The sequence below is a fragment of the Bacillus rossius genome (genome assembly GCF_032445375.1).
Source record: "Bacillus rossius redtenbacheri isolate Brsri chromosome 9 unlocalized genomic scaffold, Brsri_v3 Brsri_v3_scf9_2, whole genome shotgun sequence".
NCBI classification, from domain to species: Eukaryota; Metazoa; Arthropoda; class Insecta; order Phasmatodea; family Bacillidae; genus Bacillus; species Bacillus rossius.
The window spans coordinates 9,483,707-9,505,462 of NW_026962013.1; the positions used below are offsets into that span (position 1 = coordinate 9,483,707).

General features: G+C 43.4%; 1 protein-coding gene across 2 annotated transcripts in view; it reads left to right on the plus strand.

The window, feature by feature from the left end:
* LOC134543336 (uncharacterized) overlaps positions 1 to 19,102 on the plus strand; it is a 283,249-nt gene extending 264,147 nt beyond the window's left edge. Inside the window, exons 6-12 of one of the 2 annotated variants that reach the window (XM_063388292.1) lie at positions 77 to 996; positions 1,543 to 3,603; positions 4,420 to 7,479; positions 10,483 to 10,605; positions 11,129 to 11,295; positions 13,808 to 14,022; positions 17,033 to 19,102. In XM_063388292.1, the coding sequence (XP_063244362.1) occupies positions 88 to 996; positions 1,543 to 3,603; positions 4,420 to 7,479; positions 10,483 to 10,605; positions 11,129 to 11,295; positions 13,808 to 14,022; positions 17,033 to 17,451 (6,954 nt within the window). In that variant the 5' untranslated portion in view covers positions 77 to 87 and the 3' untranslated portion in view covers positions 17,452 to 19,102. The remainder of the gene's footprint in view (positions 1 to 76; positions 997 to 1,542; positions 3,604 to 4,419; positions 7,480 to 10,482; positions 10,606 to 11,128; positions 11,296 to 13,807; positions 14,023 to 17,032) is intronic. The other variant, XM_063388293.1, reaches the window with a different exon arrangement.
* The last annotated feature ends 2,654 nt before the right edge of the window (positions 19,103 to 21,756 follow it).

Consider the following 21,756-nt stretch of genomic DNA (forward strand, 5'->3'; position numbering starts at 1 on the left):
TGAGTGTAGTTACAGGCGTGTGCGTGTGTTGGCGAGGGATGTGTTGGTGACGGTCGCCCGCCGGTGTGTGTTGCAGGTGTCCAGGACATGGATGTGAGCTTCTCCAACGTGCTGAAGGATGCGCGTCCCTTCTTCCAGGGTGTTCCTTCCCCCTTGCAGGCGGCGGCGGCGGCCGCAGCGGCGGCGGCGGCGGCGGCGGCACCCACCAGCACCTCGTCCGCCCCCGCCGCCTCCTCGACCGAGCACCAGCCGGACGCCGCCCCGCCCACCGTGCTGGCCTACTGGCCGCCGCCCGCGCCGCAGACCTCCCCCGGCCCCGCCGCCTACCAGCGCGCCAAGGACCCGCCCCAGCTGTACGGCGGCGGCGGCGTGTACAACGGCGCGCGCCTGGGCGGCGGCGGGGGCGGCGCGGAGGCGGGCGGCGGCGGCTACCCGCCGCAGGGCAGGTCGCAGCAGAGCCTGCCGCCCATCGCGGCGCTCCCCGGCTACCACCCGGGCCGCGCCGCCGCCGCGCGTATGAACAACAACAACAACAACAACACCACCACACACCACCACCAGTACGGCGAGGTGCACTACGGCCACCGCGGCGTCGCCAAGTACCAGCAGCACGCGGGCGGCGGCACGGCGCCGCCTCCCTCGGCCACCGCCGCCGCCGCCGCCTCCGCGGCGCCCTCCCCGGCGTACGGCGCCTACGCGGCCGTGTCCACCTCGCCGTCGTCCGCCTACCAGGCGTCGCCGCACCACCAGCAGTACGCCTACAGCCAGCACCACGCGCAGCAGCCCGCGCTCTCGGACGTCTACGGCAAGTTGGAGCAGCAACAACAACACCAACAACACCAACAACAACAACAGCATCATCATCAGCAGCGGCAGCAACATCAGCAACAACATCATCCGCAGCAGCAGCATCAGCAGCATCATCATCATCAACAGCAACAGCAGCAGCAGCAGCAGCCGTCCAAGCTGGCGAGACAACAGTATTCCAGCAGTCAGGTAAGGATCGACCAGGGTTGTCGTGATTCGCTGCTAGCGCTTTCCGAGCCACAACAATTTTGCAATAATTACTCTTTGAGTTCTCAAATGTGTAGATACTTTTAACTAAACGGTCTTTTAGACGAGGTTAAATTGCCAGTACTTTTGGAGCTGGGCACATTCGACTGGTCTTGGTGTAGAATTAACCCCTTCACTTTTGTATTTCGTAAGGCAATAATGAAATGCTTTGCAAAATTAACATTCTTGGAATCGTCCTGTCTACATCACCACGGCGTTTTCTGGGGCATAAACCAGTCCATGGGCTACCTTGAGCTTCGGGCAATATAGGGTTGGTCAAGAGAGACAATCTCCCTGAGTTAAACGAGCCGTTTGACAGTTTTATACTTTTTTTGAATGATTTTGCAACGTGGAAGATTAAAAATTTTCTAAAGCAATTGTTTTGTAATTTTTATACTGACCTTTTTTTTTGTTTAAATTTTGCAACTGTAAAGTGTACTTAATCTTTGTCTAGATTGTTGTCTTGTAGCAACTATTAACTTGTTTCAGATGTATTATGGAGCGTCGGGGACCGCTCGATCCCTGCCTACGCCTGTGCAGCATAACACCGCTCTGCAGAATGGCCACCAAAGGCTGTCTGCTTCGTCCTCCACCACACCCACGACGGTCGCGAACACAGTGGTCAGGAGTGCGCCGTCATCCACTGGAGGCAGGAGCAAGCGAGAGTCCCCTTTGGACCTGTCCGTGAAGACTGTCCGCCAGTCGGCCGACTCGACCGCCAAGGACGATGCCGAGGGCGTGTACGGCCTGACCAGCTTCTCGCCGACCGTGGGCGGCGGCGGCAAGGTGATCACCAATCACATGCGGAGCCCCGCACAGCAACCGGGGGTGATCCTTCCATCCCCGCAGCTTCCTTCCAATGTTCCTTACCCCTCGTTCGAGCGCAGCCCGCGGCAGTCCCAGGCTGGCGCTCCTTCCGCCGCCGGGGCGCCGAAAGTGGACTTCCTGCCCAACTTCGGCGCCTCGCACCACAGTTCCTCGCAGCAGCTCGAGGTGGCGCGGGGCGGCAGTTCCAGGCACCACCAGCACCACCTCTACTCGTCGCAGTCGCAGGTGCTTCCCCACGTCGGCAGCATCAAGAAGAGTTCTTCCACCGCCATCACCACCACAACCACGTCCATCGCTGCCGCCACCACCACAGCCTCCATGATGAACTCCCATCACTTGCCGTACTACCCGGGCCAACAGGCGGACAACCCCAACATGCATCCACCGTACTCTGTGGCGAACAACCACCAGTACCTCCATTCGTACGAGACCGGCAAGAAGGTTCCGGATTCGCTGCCCGGCTACAACAAAGGGAGATTGGATTACATGGATGTGCGCGGCGCCAATCACATGCAGGCATTCCCATCTGCACCGCCTCTTGGGCAGAAGAGGACCGGCGAGTCCGCCAGACATTCTGTGGCGGCGAAAGTTCCTAAGATAGATTCTTGGAGGGATGCAATAGATCAGCAAATAGAACAAAGACTGTCATCTTACGCAAATGCTAAAGCGCAGCAGCAGCAACAGCAGCAACAGCAGCAACAGCAGCAACAGCAGCAGCAGCAGCAGCATATGCAGCAACAACATTTACAGCAACAGAATTTGCATTTGCAGCAACAGCATCAGCATCAGCATCAGCATCAGCAACATATGCACCAGCACTTGCAGCATCAGCAGCAGGTGAACGGTGTTCTGGTCAACACCAGCCCGACCAGTCACGTTCTGGATCAGCAGTATACGTCGCAGCAGCAGCAGCAGCAGCAGCAGCATCGCCAAAACCTACCGCACCAAACCCACCAGCAGTCGAACCACTCGATGCATCACAACTCGGCGACTTCATCAAGGAGTCCCGTGGCCGCCGGCGCCGCACCCAGTTACAGTTCGCCCGTCTCCCTCCAGAACACCTCGCCGTACGCCCCTCCCCCTCAGCTGCAGCAGCAGCAGCTGCAGCAGCAGCAGCAGCAGCAGCAGCAGCAGCAGCACGCCATGCAGCACCAGGCCGCCCCGCTCCCCCCGCCGCGGGGCAACGCGCTGCAGCAGCTGCTGATGTCGTCGTCGACGGCGGGCGGCGCCGGGAGCAACGGGGCGGCGGCCGGCGGGGTCGCGGACAAGCGTGTGCTGAGCGTGCTGCGCACCAGCCTGGAGATCCGCGAGGCGAGGATCAGCCAGCTGCAGAACGAGCTGCAGCAGAGGCAGCGGCAGAAGCAGATGTCCCAGTACCTGGCCGCCCGCCAGCCGGACGCGCGGCTCAAGTCGTCGGCGGCCGCCGCCGGCCGGCCGATCCCGACCTACACGCTCGACGACAGCCACGCGCCGCTCGCGCACAAGCTCCACCTCCCGAGGGCCGTCGACTCCATCTGCCTGGACGCGGAGATGCAGCACGACTCCCACAAGGCCCTCCGCAGGCCGGAGGCGGACAACCACACCCACGTCATCAGCAGCACCAGCACCAGCATGGCTGCCAACACCCCCACCACATCTGCCGGCAGCTCGAACGCGGGCGAACTCGATGGGCTGGCTGCGTACCTTGCTGCGAGGATAAGGACAAAAGCGGAACTGAAACAGGTGTGTTGCCCAGTTTGCTATTCCCTGTTCATTCGTGTAATGTATTGGGGCAACTTTTTTACTCCTAATTTTGAGTACTTCTAACAGCTGTAGTAAATGTTAATTTATTTCCAGAGCCTGTCTTGATCAGTATGATATCATTAGACATTTTTAACTTCACATTATGTTTTTGAACATGCTAAATTAATACGGTTTTGTGTCCTTTCACCTGGCATCCTAAAATTGATCAGAATCTTTATCAAGGACTAATATTTGATTGGTAAACAAAATAGTTTTCCAATTTTTATTATGTAGCTGTTTTTATTATGTAGCTAGCTGTACCGGCCATGCGTTTCTGTTGTTCAGTCAGGTTAAATGGAAACGAAAGAAAAGAGAAAGCATACGATTGTAATATTTTTAATTTCACAGTTTTCAAGTGATTTTAAGCACACAATTTATTGATATGACATTTATTTCATTGCTGTAATATGAAAAAGATGTTTTATATGAATAATATGAAAAAGAATAATGTAACATGAATAAACTATATTTACGGAAACCGTAATGTTTTAGTAGTAAGAAAAATTTGTTAGAAAAATATTCACAATAATAATTTTATATTGATCTCGTTAATTCATTGGAATTTATTTTTTGTTATTACTGCTGACATGAAAATAATTAATTGAAATTTTGATTTTTTTTTAGATTTTTTTTTCTTTTTTCTTTTTTTTTTTTTTTTGGTTATTTGGGTAATTTTCATTTTGGTTTATGAAAAGTTGGTGTTTCTTTTGTTTTGGTTTGTGAAAAAATACAGGATAATGAATATTTTGTTTATAGGTGGGACCAAGCATGGACCATCTAAACATCACCTCGCAGAACCAGTTCAGGAGTTCCACACCTGCGTCCAGTATTTCGGCATCAAACAGCTCCATTCACTCCCCCCGCACGACCCCCGGGACGCCCGTGGTGTTCTCGTCTCCACCGCCACAGCAGCTCGCCCACTCCAGCAGCGATCCCGCGGAGTCGTACCAGACCCCCCACAACTGCAGCGCCACCAGCACTAGCGGCACGACGCTGTCCAGCATCAGCACCTCTGTCGGCAGCAGCAGCAGTCCGCCGAAGCTGGTTCGCGAGCCCGCCAACGCCTCTCTGCTGCCCAGGAGACGCTTGTTCAGCCGCCCCGACGAGGAGCCGGGAGGGAGCAGCCAGCCCGCCAGCGTGGTTTCCTTGGCTCCTCCGAGGGACCCGTCGGGGCTCCGCAGCTCGTCCGAGACGTCCGTGTTCGACTTCCGCGACTCTGATTCGGAAAGCGAGATGCCCGTGCTCGAGAGGCAGACGCTGGACGAGATGCGACGTGACAGGAAATCGCACACCAAACAGCAAGCTCATGTTCCTGTCGCTGAAGCGGGCGATCAAGAAGCGGCGTGTGTGGATGTTAAAGAGGAAGTCACGAAAGCTGTTGATCAAAAATCTCTGGTCAGTGACCCTCTTTGGGCGAACATGTGTGATGAGTTTGTGGAAGAACTGAAACATGGTGCAAATCGTGTGAAAAGGTGGGTGAAACTAAAGCCCTTGAAGACATCACATTTTGTTGAAACTGCTGGTTCACAGAAAGAAGAAAATATTGGTATTAAAGTGGAAATCAAAGAAGAAAAGATAGAAGATGCGCACCCAGTGAATCAGGATGAAGCAATGGAAGATAAGCTGGAATCGTTTCATGTTGTTGTAAAACAAGAAAATGATACAGAAGGAGTAACTCTGGACTCTTTAGAAACACACAATATGTTGGTTATAAAGAATGATGTAAAGAAGAAAGACCTACCGATTGAAAATAAAACATTCACCATCAAAAAAGATGTAATAACCAAGAGAGATGGTGAAGTGAAGAAACTGAAAAGAGATAAAAAAGAAAAATTGTTTGACAAGAAGGGAAAAAATGTTCCTTCTGTAGTTAATGTTCTAGGACTGAAAGAAAAGCAGTTAGAAGAAACAGAGACGTTTTCATCAGACAAGAAACAAATAGCGTTTGATAAAGAGAATGCATCAGAAAAATGTAATAAAACTGTTAGTAAAAAAGAAAAGTTGGGAGATAAAATTAAGTTAGCTCTGGGTAAAATTGGAAAGAAATTTTATAATAAGAACAAAATTTTAGGCAGCAAGAAACTGAAAATAAATAATAAAGTAGAAGAAAAACCAAATAAACTAGAAAATAGTTCTTCAAAAGGTAAGAAAAGAAAAACAAATGAATCTGAAGAAGATTTGCCACTTGTTAGACGTAGCAGAGGACGTCCAAGAAAAAAGGCTTTACCAGAAAAAGAACCTGATAAGGATGTAGAGGACGAGATTAGTTTGGCTGAAATGAAAGCGAGATTGGTCAAAACTGAGACAAGTAGAGATGCAGGTGCTGATGGTGGTAGCAAAAGCGAAGGATTTGATAGTGATTGCGATGGGCAAGTTCATGCGATCCCAAGGCGCTTAAGACGCAGGAAATGCCAGAAAAAGTTGAATGTTGGGATGAAATTGCGCTCCAAAGATACTGCTACACCAAAGAAAAATCCTTCACCTGAAAAAAAATTAACTCCAGTCAACAAAAAAAACCAGTTTGGTGATATGCCAGACTTCCAGCCTGGTTGGGAAGAAGCAGTGTATAGTTACAAACGATCCCTTCGTATGCCACCGAAGTTGATCAGTATCCCCCGTCCTTCAAACAGGTTGTGTTCGTCTCTACCCGACTTGGACGCACCACTCCATTCTCCAGCCACGTCCACTCTGGACTCGTTCGACTTCTCACCCCAGCGCAAAGGGACCGACACGTCCAATCTGCTTGGTTCCCATCGTACGTGGAGCTCCGTACGCAGTGAAATGGCAGACAGCGATGTGGATTCAAATTCCAATTTCTCTTCGAATTGGTCCTTGCCTCAAAGAAGTTGGAACGTTGCACCAGATTCTGAAGAAGCTTCTTCTTCAACAACTTTTTCCATCAAAAACAAGTGTAAAGTGAGTGATAATAATTATGCTTTATTGAACAGGATTGCGAGTAAACTTAGCTCGAGCAACTTTAAAGACAAGTCTGCTTCAGAATCAAAGGACAATGGAAAGAATAGTCCGTGCATTTTTACCCGCTCTGCCACAAACACCCCTGAGTTAATAATGCGTTCGGATTCGTTGAACAAGAAAATTAAAAGAATCAATAAGAAACATTTGGCCGCGAGACTGGACGCCAAAGAAGTGGGTAGGAACTGTTTGAAAGAGAGTAATAAAGTCTGTGATATTGAGGACTCTGTTTTGGTGGGCGCTGGCAGGAAAGATAAAGTGTCTCAGAGTTTTAACAGTGTGTTGAGGATAAACAGTCGCTTGTCGGAGGCTGAAGTGTGCGTGTCAAGGACGCGAGGCAGGACACGGGCGATGCGTCACAAGGCCACGATACGTGCGGTCTTCGGGGCGGATCGCCCCGCGTCTGCCCCTCCGGCGTGCCAGGAGGACAGGTTGGGGGAGTGTTGCGAGGGCGACAGGCCCGACAGGACTCGAAGGGAGGGGGCGACCAAAGGCCGTGGCGGGGCCAGGAACAAAGGGATGGTCTGGAACCACAAGACCGTGTCGGGCGCGAAGAGGCGGCTGCTTCTCGGCAAGCAAAGGCAGGGGCACGGCGTGCTGAAATTGCTCTCTCCGAAAAAGCTCTTGAGTGATGGGACTAACTTGTTCTCGAATCCCGCCGGGTTTGCGAACGGCGAGGTGGGTGCCAGGGCGCAGTTGAAACCCGGGCGGACCATCACTGGGAAGCGCATAAAACTGCGCACGGTGCGTCGGAAATTTCACTCGGGATTCGATTACATTCGCAAGAAAAAGAAACAGCAGAAAAAAGACTGTGATGGTGAAGTTGTCAAAGAAAGAAAGAAGGTAAGCATTAATTTTGTAGAATTGCCATTTTAAGTATGTAATCTTTGTACGTGTAGTAATCGTAATACAACATAGCTGGCCATGTTATTTGCACGACTAAACATGTTCCGTCTTGTTTTTGTAAAAGTGTAAAAAACTACATTGATAAGAGTTCTATGAAGATTTTTTTAAAAATTGATTTGTATGAACGCATAACTTAATAAAAAAAATTTTTTTAAGTGATCCAAGACCTTTTACAGTCAACTATAGATAGCTTGCACACAATAATTGTGGCAGATGATTAAAGTTTTTCTTCATTTTTTTTCTTGCAGGGATAAGTTAGCTATGTTTTATCTTCTTGTTTTCCACAAAAATTAACTAATATGCAACACCCTAAAACTATGCGGCAGTTCACAAAAGCAAGTATTGCAAAATTACTTGGGTAGTTAGAATGTTGCCAAACTTTGATGTGTGGTGATTCCTATAAGGGGTGGGCATGCCTTGGAAAATTTGCTTTAGGATGAGACTCTGTGCAGGGCCGCAACTAAGGGGGGGCAAGCGGGGCATACGCCCCGGGCGCAAAGCTGTGGGGGTGCCGAGATCGCTTGCATTGTAATTCCTACTACAACTGATAACTGGTAAAAATGTTTTTTAACTCGCATGCCAGGAATGTCTAATCTGATTTACAATATAAAGTCTCAACATATTTAATGAACAAGTCTAGTGATTACACGGACTACTTTATAGACATAGTGGGTTCATGAATGGAAGTTACAGTAGCACAGAAACTGTTACATGTAGGTATGGAAAATGCTTAAATAGCACCATTTTTCCGTGGGAGAGCCCCCGGACCACCCGCTTTATTGGTGTGGTATGTGCAAAAAAAGAGGGGGGGGGGGGGCGCATGAATCCATTCATGCCCCGGGTGCCAGAGACTCTAGTTGCTGCCCTGTCTCTGTGTATTAGTAGTATACCTTTAGGGTGTTCACCCCTTAAAGTAATGAAGCATACAGGCCAGCTGATTCTGAGAAAAAAATCCTTTGAAAATTTAAGCACAATTTATTTGCTAGTTAAGCTTCACTCTGGCCAATGGTGCATTGGCCTAAGTAGTAACCTACTTGCTTGCTGCCCAGACACTAGGGTTTTGATTCTCACGGACTGTCACTTTTTTTTAAAATCTAATGTTTACAAATATTAGTAATTTAAATACAAATAATTTTATTTTAATTTATTAGTTTTTTTATTTATTTTATATTACTTGATTTAATTACAGCAATAATTCAATTTTCCAAAATAAAATATTAGTTTTATATAGTGCTTCACAATAATTAAAAAGTTGATTTTCATTAATAAATGTTATTCATATAGTTTGTTTTACAAACAAGAACCTGGATGAAAATTATCATAAAAAACATAGGAAACAAAAAATTTTCTTGGCATCTCACACCTTTAATATTAGAGGATTGTTTACATAAACAACATTGTTGAAGTAGATATGTTGTAAAACATATTTCTTAACATTCTGAAGATAGAGAAATCTTTGTGAAAGTTAGAAGCATACCAAGCATAATTTATTGGTTTAAAAAATTGGGGATGACAATTGGTGATAATCTAGTGATTGTATTTTGGTACAGTCTTCATGGAAATTTGTTTCTAGATTTTGTTAGTTTAAATGAGCATAATTCTGAAAATCGTTAGATTTTTTTTACCTGTCTATAAAAATAATCTTTGCAAGGCTGAACAAAAGGGGTACATTTTGGAGGAATAATTATAATTGTAGAAGAAGGCAATTTTGTCATTCTGGAAGATTAGGTCATTCCAGGTTTTGTTTGCCCACCCTAAAAGAGAGTTATAAGTAAAAGAAACGGTTCCTTTCAGACGTATGATTAAAAAAAATTTTTTTAAGGTTGTCGGTATATAATCCTGTTAACATTCTGGACTTCGATGACATTATGACATTATTATGACATTTTTATATTTTTGAGTTTATTTTTTCGCGGTTTTAACTGAATATTTTGTAACTGTTTAAATGGGATATTTAAAAACTTATAACCACACCTTAAATACAATTATTGTAATAAAAAATAACAATTTATATTTAAATTAATATTTGCAAACAGTAGGTTTATCAACAAAAACTATCTAAATTAGTATTATAAAAAAAGTGACCTTCTGTAAGAATTTAAACGTGAGCGTTTTGGGCAGCAAGCAAGTACGTTATCACCTAGGCCGCTGTGCTGCTGGCCAGAGTAAAACTTTAGTACTTAAACTGTGCTTAAATTTTCAAAGGCTTTTTTCTTGTAGTTGGCTGGCCAGTGCGCTTTATTATTTTAGTGGAATACACTAAAGGCATTCTACTAACACACGAGTATCATCCCGAAGTGAATTTCCCAAGTCATGCTCTCCCTTTGTTAGATCATCCGTGCAATATTAAGAGTCGATCAGTATGTTCAGCTGACTTATTCATTTTGGTTTCTTGTTTTAACTGGCTGATTTGTTAACCATAATGGTTCATTCCAGTGTATTTAATAATTTAAGGCAATATTTTATTTCACTTTATTGCTTGGAGAATTGTATGTCTGAAAAGGCTTAAACAATGTTGAGTGGTTCTAGGGTCTGTCGTGGTTTCGGCAGTTTGAAGATGTAGGCCTAGATCACATTAGAGCTAGCAAGTGCTCTGTTCTTTTTTGCATTATAATAAAGAAATTTTAAGTGTTTTGTAGTGTAAAATGCATGTACAACACTTTAAAATAAAATTAATAAACAAGTAATTTTGTCAAGACACTGACACTCACTTGGTTTTCAAAATTATTTGATGGGTTGTGTTGAGCGCTATCATAAAAAAAAATACATTCAGATAATAATCAAAATCCTACAAACTAAATCTTTTAAGCAAAGGATCATTTTCAAATGGCAAGTCTTCACTTAGTCTTTAGACCTCTTGATATTGAAACACGTTGTAAGTTTAAAACATCAAAGCAAGTCTTCCATAGCAAGTTACAATTGGTATGTTTCTCTTTCCAGTTTTGGATCCCGCGGCCAAGCTCGGAATCTGTGCAAGATATTCAGAGTGAGATTCGTGGTTGGGTTATAAACAAGGGCCTGGGAGAGACGTTGTTGCACAGAGCTGCGAGACTGGGCTACACGGTGAGTGTGCTGTGGCTTTTTTTTTTCTCAAAAGTTTTTCAGTTACACCAGGAATTTCTAATTTATTTATCCTGCTACTTTTTTTTTTACGTTCTTGAATAACATGATTATCTATGTGCTGCCACAAGCGTGTGTGTGTGTTTGGAAGTTGTTTCACTCCCTTCCCTACCATCTGTCTGCGGCTCAGTTCCCTAGTCGTGTTCCTCATCTGTGCTTCTGGTGGCCAGGAATGGCATACCACTTCACTGATCGCCATTCGCATCTCTGCTTGAGGGCTGGGAGGGTAAAAATTGCGAAGTCGTAATTTTTTTTTTATATTATACTTTAACTAGTTTCTGTATTTTAATGTTAACTTAATTTTTTTATGTATTTACTTGATATTTTGTTTTGTGTTTAGTTGAAGGTGAAAAAATTTTTAAAATTGAGCATATGGGGGAGTGATGGAAGATGTCGGGGGTTATTTTTCCGCTGGCTGTTGTGTTGCTAGGCTCTTGTGTAAGGTGTGTAAACGCTATTTGTTCAGGATGTGGCTGCGTATTGCCTGGAAGTATTGGACAACCACCCGTCGCCACGAGACAACGCTGGCTACACCCCCCTCCACAACGCCTGCGCGCGAGGGCACCTCGAAATAGCCCGCCTGCTGCTCATGTACGGGGCAAACGTCAGCGACAGCGCCCCTGGCGGTCTCCGGTACGGAACACACTTTGATATTACCTTTGAATATATATACTGTTTAGAAGTCGCGAGTGGATAGGATTTACTCTACGTTTTTCAAGGAGCGTATGATGAGCAGCTTGGGAACTTCACCGCTGCAGTGCGCTGCCGTAACGCCCTGTATCGTCTTGGGTTGTTATTTACACGTTAGAGCGCAGCACTGTCGCCCGCTGTCATTCCCCTGCACCCCCCCACCCATCATTCACTGCAGCTCAAGGTCGTTCACCGGGGAGGGGGAAGGGGTGTTTGAAGAGTTCGACACTTGTCCGCCAGGGACCACCACAAGTCGATGCCCTAGAGATGTGTGGCGATTGCGGCGGTGAATTAACCAACTACCTCAAAACCGTATTGGAAATTTTAACCTGGGATGGCGACTTCTATACAGTATATATATTCAAAGATATTACCGACACCAAGTTCAAAAAATATTTTCTATGGCTTCTTTTTTACATGGTACATGATATGTGTAGAAATGTGTGTTTGTAGTTATTAACCTGCTACTGTTGTCTCTTGAGACTTTTTTTTCTCAGTCGGTGATTCACCAGGTGACTCTTGTAGTTTATTCCAAAATATTAATAACTTGGTTAAATTTTTCTTTGTTATGCTGAAGTATTTTCATTGAATTGTATGTAAATCTACAAGGCTGCAGCTTAAAAAAATTTAGTATGTACTAATACAAGTAATTTAGTGAAATAAATTCGCATGAGTCAAATTTTTGAATGAACAGCTACTGTGTTGTGTAGAATGGTGAAGTTGTTTTTTATATATTAAATTGACAATATGAAAGAATTATTTCTTCCTGATGGGACTGTTGTTTTCATAATTTACGTGTGTTCCACTTGTTTGTGTTACCTTTGGTAATTATCAATGGGTGTGCGTAACTTAAAGAAATTTTTTTTGTCTGTAATCACACAAAAAAAAAAATTCAAGGCTGTTGGAAAGAAACTTGCCATCTTATTCTGTCTATTGAGCACTGTTGTAGCAGAGCTAGTAAACGAGTGGTTTTAAAACAAACCTTGCTGGAAATATATAATTTTACTCTATTTGAATGAGGTGTTAGTAATCAACATGTTCTTTTATCCTAGCTGCGTTGTGTAGTCATTACATTTGATTTTTATGCTCAGCTGTTATTCCACGGGATTGTTACTATTGCTCGTATTCATTGACCAGTCCATACTGAATGCCCCTCGGTTGAGGACCATCTGGTGCACTTGTAGGTTAGCCGTCCACCATCAGGGCAACATTCATGGCCTGCGTGGATCAGCTTTTCCATACTTACGACTAATTTTCGTCAAGGATGTTGCCAAGAGCTGATGGGTTTTGTCGGGATATGCCTGTTCCACCCGTTCATCACATCAGTGCGCTTATCTCGTCACCTTTCATTTCTTTAGGGATCTCAATTGTGGTGAGGAGTTGAGCACTAGGGCTAGTTAATGCTGAAGTGAACATTTTCGTTAGTTCTGCTTTGCCACATGTCGGAAAAGCTTTCTTGGTCATGTGTCTAAAGGCAAAACTGTGGCACTGTTCAAAATTATAAAAAAAAAAAAAAATTAAATGTTTAAATGTGCATGTAGATATGTAATTAAACCAATTTTAGTATCCACCAATTTTAAACATGGAGCATTTTATAAGAAAATAAGTCGAGGAACTTATTTCCTTGAAGTTTTTGAGTGGGGGATATCTTGTTTTGAAGGATAGCCCATTTGATTTTAATCTACATCTAGTTATTCACTAATATTTACACAAGTCATCTTCACTATCTTGCTTGACTGCACACTTAATCTTGAATTCAGATTTCTCTAAAGGTTATCGAAATACAAATATTAATCATGATTATGCTACCATTCACATACGTTACTGGAGTCTTGACTCACAAGTAAATCACTTGCTTAATGGTAGCTTGTGTACGCATCACTATCTCCTAGCACTCTTTCACAACTACCAACTTGCACACCATGTCTCAAACTGTTGCCTCAGGGCTTCCTCTCTTAAGCTGCAAAGCCTCCCTTACCAGCTGAAGTCAGTCTTTTCGCCTCTGGATCACGCTCGTCACCAATATTCACATACAATTAAACACTGGCTCTGCTGTCAGTCGATCTGCTTGCATAGCCTGCTGGATTGTCTTAAGAAAATATCTAAGTTTTCCAACCAGGCTGTTGCCAGATAAATGGGTCCACGGGCAGAGTTGTTTTGTCCTGGGGGTGGCAAAAAAAAAGTTGAGACGAGAGGACGAGACAACGGCTGCATCACAGTTGTTGACGAGTGCGTGATGGCGGTGACGTGAACAAAAAACTAGAGCCAACTGGGGATGCTGAAGCAGAGTTATCGCTGTGGATGAAACATAAACTCCAGGTCTTTTTGCAACCAGAGTTGACTGGCAAAGTCTCTGGTCTGAGTGGATGTTTCCAAGCGCATGTCTCTCTATCAAGGGTTGATTTCGAGGGTGTCTTGACGGGTGTGAAGGGACGGCGGTCGTGTTTGTCGGCAGGCCGCTGCACGAGGTGGCGGACAACGGCTACGTGGAGCTGATACGCCTGCTGCTGTCGTACGGCGCCGACCCACTGCTGGCGACCTACAGTGGCCACACGCCCCTGTCGCTGGCCACGGAGGAGACGTCTCGCTTCCTGCTGCAGTGCCACCTGGCGGACGTGCAGGGCCTTCCGGCGCCCCCCTGGCAGTTCCTCGGCCCCGCGGCTGTCTGTGGTGCGTCTCCAACGGACCACACACGGAGCCTTAGTCTCGGGAATTAATAGAGACCTGCAAAATTCGTGGATTCGTTCAGTGATGGGCTAGAATTCAAACACACGTGCCTCTTAGATAATTTTGCTATTGGCTTACTGTTCATCTGGACGAATTTCAACCAGTTGTTATTAACCCTCAACCGAAGAAGGATCGAATCACGGACAAGCCAGCCGAGACGACTTTACGAGTCGGCAGCCAATGAACTTGCGTTATTTGCCCGAGTGTACAGGGGTATGTATGTGCAGTCTATCCTGAAGGCCGTCAAAACCGCGAATTTTGCAGGTCTCTAGGAATTAATAATAATCTTATATTTACACAACTGTTGTTAAGGGGACCGGCTAGTGACGGGTGTACTTGTGTTGGCGGGGTGGGATGATAAGTTTGCCTTTAAAGTGCAAGGACCTGAACTGGCACATGCATAGGGCAGCTATGAGGTTTGATCGGTGACCATTGCAATTACATTTCGGAGAAATGAAGACGAAGGTGCAAATGTATGTTTTTTTTGAGTGTTTTCAAGAATCTGTACCGGGTGTTTCAATGCCTAAAAGTTATTTTGAAAACATGCTTTTAAGCCATTTTCATTCTTCTAAGAACTAAATCGGTAAACAGAACTATTCATCTGCCCTCAGCATTTTCTTAATAAACAGACACGTCTCAGATAAATTGAAGAGTTTTTAAATCTTGAAGTTTTTTTTCTGAATCTCTGCACACTTGTGTTTGTGCCCAGGTAGGCGGGGTCCTTAAATGTTAAGGATTTAGTAGGCATTTCAACATGCAGGCTTAAAAGTGAGAATTATTTTTAGTACTTTGTAATGAGGTTCAACTGTAATTGAATGACGAGTGAACTTAGCAGGAAAAGGATACTTCTTACTGTATGAACTGGTTTTAAAGGTTGTAGTCGTAGCTTTCTGACATCTCCAAACTTGTCTCGTGGAAGAGGGGAGGGGTTGGTGGGAAAAACAGAATTACCGCCGGAAATCCTCCCTTTCACCGGCAACATTCAAGCCATTCCCCACAATGTGACCAGGCAGAACTAGTCCAAACTTGACAAACACATACGTGGCCAACACTTGTCCCAAAGAGTCAATGTGTCGTCCAGGGAGGTTTCGCAGTGGCACTCCAAACATTATGGGGCAGCTGGTTGTAACCACCCCACAGTTGCTAAATTTAAATAAAATTTTCGTAAGAAAATAAATTTAAATAAAATATAATTAATTCTATTGTGAAATGCACCTAGTGCATGTACTCTACTGACTCTGTGTGAAATATGTCACAAAAATCAAGATATTGACACAATAGGTGTGGGTGCAAGAAACTTAATGCTTGATTCTATCTAGAATAATCAAAGAGCTGAAAATGTTCAACATTCATGTACTTAAACGAACTTTCATGAACATCATACATCAATACCCAATTTCAATGGTCATTTACAAGCAGTGTATTGAATTTAATATCCTTCAATTAAATAAATATTCTAAATTAGATGCGGTTGATTCTAACCATTGCCCATGTATGACCATCTCTGAAAGTGTGTTATTTGATAGAATTCACAACTTAAGATTCAAATCAACTGTTATATGGTTTTGCTTAACTTTATAATATTTATCCTATATTAGTACTCAGTGTTGCTAGAGCTGGACTTCTGATGTAATATTGAAGTTTAATTAGCACAAAACCTTAGCAAGTGTGTATCCAATTTACTATGTGAATATTATTTTGCTATACTCAAATATATTCGAAGCAACAGTATGAATAAAATATGTCTTCTACTAACCTACGTTCTACCAAAAGCGCAATTATTTCATTACAAACTGTTCTTATTAATTTAGTTTGATGCAGAGCGACTGATACAAAATAGAAATGACGCAGTTAAGTAGTTTGTTCTGTCGAGTAGACTACACTCTTTCTTGATGTTCAAGACATTAATTTTGAAGACGTGACAGGCTCTCATACGGTTTCAACTTGAGGATGCATCTTGGGAAGTCTCGTGGTCATCTGCTCGGTCCGGTACTTTGGGTTCAGCAGTTGAAAAAATTCTGGGTTGTAATCAGCATGGCAGAAGTGTAGCTATGGTATTGGCAGCACCAGAGTTTCTCCCTTCTGTGTCAATTGGTTTCCTTGTGCTGGTAGATGTTAGTAGATACATAGTTATACCTTTGAATATATATACTGTATAGAAGTCTCCAGCCCAGGTTAAAATTTCTAATACGGTTTGAGGTAGTTGGTTAATTCACCGCCGCAATTGCCACCATCTCTAGGGCAACGACTTGTGGTGGTCCCTAGCGGACAAGTGTCGAACTCTTCAAACACCCCTTCCCCACCCTCCCTCTAACACGCGTTGTCCTCCACCCGTGACGCACAAACTTCCGTTGAACGACCTTGAGCTGCAGTGAATGTTGGGTTGGGGGTGCGGGGGAATGACAGCGGGCGACAGTGCTGCGCTCTAACGTGTAAATAACAACTAAGACGATACAGGGCGTTACGGCAGCGCCCTGCAGCGGTGAAGTTCCCAAGCTGCTCATCATACGCTCCTGAAAAACGTAGAGTAAATCCTATCCACTTGCGACTTCTATACAGTATATATATATATTCAGAGGTTATACCTCTTGAATATTTTTTCACATTCAGTAATAATCATATGTTGCTTCTTTGTTAGTAATGGACTTAGTTATGCAAAAAAGGAACCAACCCACAATTTTGTTTTATTTTATTTGAAAATAAAATTAAAATAGTACAAGGTTGATCGTACCGTCGTCGCTATTATCATTTCGGTATTTTATACTAGACCGTTAAAATTATACCCGCATTATGTTACCAACATGAGAATTACAATTTATAAATTAACTTTTAACTTGAAAATACTCTGAATAGGGTTTCATGTGGGTCGGTTCCCTTTTTGCGTGACTACGTCCGGTTGTTCTCGTGACGTGTGTGCGCCGTGCTGGCACTGACGTGGCGCTGTGCGGGGCAGATCCCAAGGAGTACGGGTACGACCCGGTGGCGGAGCCCCCCGGCCCCGCGTCCCCGGTGCCCGACGACGCGGACGAGCTGGAGGTGGAGACGTGCGAGGCCGCCATGCCCGTGCTGTACCGGCTCCGCAGCGAGCCGGCCGCCGACCGCTGGGTGCTGCTCCAGGACCTCACCTCCGTGCTGCGCTGCAAGTCGCGCGACGCCGTGCTGCGCCAGCTGGGCACGGACCCCTCGGTGCCGCCCCGCGCCGTCTTCCGCGAGCTCAGGATGCAGGACTTCCTGGATCAGGCGCGCTGCTGCAACCTGCTGGGCGCCGGCGAGCGCATCAACATCCGCGCCTCCAAGGTGGCGCTGGTCAGGTACACCGACCGGGTGCGCCAGCTGCTGGGCATCGAGAAGGCCACCGTGTGCCTCAGGTGACCACAGCCGGGCCAGGAGTCGCGAGACCCCGCCGCCTGCGAAGCGTGATGGCTTCCCCCTTCCTCGCCTGTCCGGGATCGTCCCGTCCGATCCTCGCGGTCGGCGAGCTGTACCACCGAATTAGTTTTCGTATCTTTATCGTTTACGGTCGCAGAAATATTATTTTCGTTGTTACGTACGAGATTGATGGTTAATTTTTTTTGCGTTAAACCTTTTAAACACTTTGTTTTTCTTCTGAATTGTGAGAAATATAATTATTTCTGCAAAATTTGCAATGAATGTGATATTGTAATGCATGTGCAATGAAGTGTGATTTTGATCTGCATGTTGTTTTTGTGAAGTTTTTATATATAAAAAAAAATAAAATGGTTTTCCCCCGCTGATGTTTGTATGCCCATTATTTCTGTACAAATTGTAGAACTGGTGCTGTGCAACACATTTAATTTTGTAATAAGTGTAAAAAAAATTTATATTTTGGACAATAAGTAGCATAATATGAGAAACTATTTTTATCACGGAACAGTAACCATAATGCAGTTAGTGCAATACAATAAAGTACCTTTTTAATGTTTTGTGGCAATTGTTTTTTTTTATATGAAGTCTTGTTTAGGTTTGTTTTCATGCTGTAATTATTGTTATTGCTTAGTGATCCAGTATGATAGTTCAGATGTTTCTTTGTTGGTATCAGCAGAGATAATAGTTTTTATTAAATTGGGTACATATTATTTTTTAAAGAATACTAAATCATTTTCTATAGTTTTTACTTTTGTACAGTACTTAAAATTTTTTTTTGTGATCCTGGAGCAAATAGTTTATAATACTAATGTTTGCCTAAAGTGAAGCATAAACATGCAAACCAAACTATTATGAAATTTTCCTTCAAGTTGTTATTTATCTGTGTTGTTTAGTGTGTATTATACCTAGTTCAAGCTGGACTCAAGTGATTAACATCTCTTGGTTACTCAGGGAGTTGCGTTTTAGTTATTGTATCAAAAGTTCACATGCAGTATAGTCACGCAGAATTACTGTACTATATGAAATGTCAGTTGTAATAAATAGCCTGTTGTCATTCAGCTGTATGTTATATCTTTGTGTTTTATTAAAGAGAGAAGAGAGTTGCTATCTCAATATTGTAGCGTATTATAAGAGTGTAAACACTGGTATTGTAAAATCAGTACTAAATGTATAGAAAACCTTATCATAGAGACAGATAATATCTTTAAAGTGCTTTTTCATGTGAGCTGTGGAAATTATATTTTGTTGCAAATTATTTACAGAAAGTTTTTGAAATGTATAAAGCTTCCTTTGGCATTTTTTATATACATGTACATTTTTTAACACAAGTCTGTAAAAAAAAAGTGTCATTTTATTTGACCAGAAAATTTATTGAAAATTCATGGTGCATAATTCTTCCATTCAGCGAGTGAATGGCGTTGTATATTTTGTTCGCACCAGAGAATTGCTTGGTATAATTTATTTTGTGACGTTAGAAAAACGAGGGATTTGAACAAGGTGGTTTTGTGTTGCAACTAGTAAAACTATTTGAGATTGCAATGTTTGAGTGCTGTGATGTGGAACTGTGACCATGGATCTGTGCTTGTTGGAGTTGCTGTGATTGTGTCAGCTTAGTTAAATATATTATTTAATTTTTTCCCCTCTTTTTATTTTCGGTCCTTTATCCGATTAGTAATTTATTTGTACTTGGTTCATTTGAACGTATAGCATAAACAGCATCTCAGGCAAGGCAGTGAGTGAAATAGGTTAAAATTAACTTCCTTAATGTACTAATTTATTCTTTTTGAAGGGCATTCTTTAAGTGCCCTGCCTACCAGAATCACGTAATTTGAAAACTGATCATGATTTTAGAGAGGTCTGTTTATGAAAAGCTGAATGCGGGTGACTAGTTAGATTTCCAAATTTCATTTTTAAACTGTATTTTTAGGAGAGTGAAAAGGGCTAAAACATGTTTTTTTCAGAATAATTTTTAGACCTGAAACCCTCTGTAAAGATTTTTGAAAGTACCTAAGGGCCTTGCATTACATGTTTATCTGGATTTCTCCACCATTTAATGTTGTGGTTACAGTTGAGATTTCATAGTTGCCCTATGCACAATGAGAAGACACTGTGTGCCAGTGCTTCGAGCGGATACCACGCTAGAAGCACCAGCGAGCATCGCACTTATCCTGCCTCACCAACACACACATCTCTGACTAGGCAGGCCCCTGAAGGTTAAATGCTAGCCGGGATTGGGTTGGTTGACTTAACTGGGTCCAGAACTGGGTGTTGTGTTGAAGACACAAACTAACTGCAGAAGGCAAGGATGGACATCTGCAGAATCTTCTTGCATGGTCTGCGCTGGTCACGCCATCGACATGCATCCGGGTTGGTGGCTGGGGTTTGAAGCCAGCCGGTGGACTGTTCGCTTCATCATTATCACGTTATTATTTTGGTTAGTCGCATACCTACGAATGTACAGACTTGCAGTTATGAGCCTGTAAGTAGGGCTGACAGCGATAATGAAGGCTATTACTAGTAAGCAGGGGTAGCGAGTAATATATCCTTGCAACAGTTTAATGTAGAATTAGTTAACATAATAATATAAATGTTTCGTTAATGCAACACAAGCTATGGATCTTTAAAAGCTAAACATTTTACATTCAAAAACTTTTTTGTATAATATATAACTATCAGGAACAATTATATACAATATACAAAGACAATATAGATGAACTCAACCAATCTTTTAATTGCAGATGGACAACTCTCTGTAACATTCGAAAGAAAATGGCCACAATGCTCAAACGGTCGTTACTTTTGCTTGTGAAACTGATTTTACTATTATACTATGAATGTCCAAAAGCAGCCTAAAATTAAATTTTTGCGATCAAGTATTCCGATGAGTGAAGGTATCAATGCTTGTCATGATGGTTCATTAAAAGCATTTTACTGAAAAGGTATCCTGCACAATGTGGTTTATGAATGTGTTTTCATATAGCATCATGTGTGTGTTTGCATGTGTGGTGGTTGTGTGTTGCGTGTGTTTTTTTGTGTGTGTCAATATTATCTACCAAGCATTAAGTTTCTAAGAAGAATTATGGTATTCAAAATTGTTCATTGTTTAACCGATATATTATTAATTATTGGTAGTTTACAGAAGTTTTTAAAAGCATTTTTAAGTTTTCTGCCATCTACTTCAAAAATGAAAACTTCAAAAGGTTTTAGTAATAGGTCAATATTATTACTAAAATATTACTCAGCAATAGTCCACTGCCTTTGCATAGGTTAATCCAGGTTACATCACCAGTGTAATTAAAATCCGGATTCATTACAAGTGGGAATTGTTACTTATGTGCCGGTAGACTTTCTGGGGCTGCTTCCATTACCCCCACATGTAAATTGTCAATGCTACCCTTTTAAAAACACCTCACCATCTCTATACACCTATCCCTCACTTAGCACGACTAATTCGTTCCTAAAAATGCTCGTGTTATTCGAAATTGCGTATTCTGAAGCATTAGTTTCCATAAATAGAAAAACTAATTTATTTAATGTGTTCCAAAATTGTGCAGGAATATACTTTACGTAAGATAAATGCGTTGAATGACACTCATCTATAAATATGTCACACCATTTATTTTTATATGCCTCTCATCGCACTTTGTATGACATACGACACTGCGTGATGGGAGATACGTGGTTTTGTACTTTATCGTCGGTCTGCTGGCTGACTTGCCCGCTTGGGCGTGACCTTCAACTCACGTCGCGTACTTTTCCAAACCATTCGTTACTGACAGTGAAACCGATATTACTGTCGGGATAGTTATAATTTAATTTTTTAAAAATTAAAGTACTTATTCGCGTATTTTCACCGGTTCATACCAATCCTGTCAAGCCAATTTTTTTTTATTGCAACATTCATTTAACAACCTTTTCCACGTGAATCATTTGTTCATTTCTGTTCCGGTATCTAATTTAAAATATATTCCCGCTAGTACAAACAACAGCATCAGACTTTATAAACTTTTGGTAGGAGTCCTTATTTCGTACGATTGTGCGCACAGTTGACTTGCTTAAAACAAAAGTGCGACCAACATAAGCGTGGCCTTCATGAAAATCTGCGCATCGTAATACTTCTAGTTTTGTCTCAAATACTTGAACACTATGCATTATGAGTGATCAAGCACGTACAGTTACCAACAGCTGAATGGGCAGACGTTGCATTTTTTTGAGTGAATTCCCTGCCACTGGCTAGACTGAGTTCATGGCCCGGTCTGTGGCCAGTACGGCACGGCGGAATACGCGCGG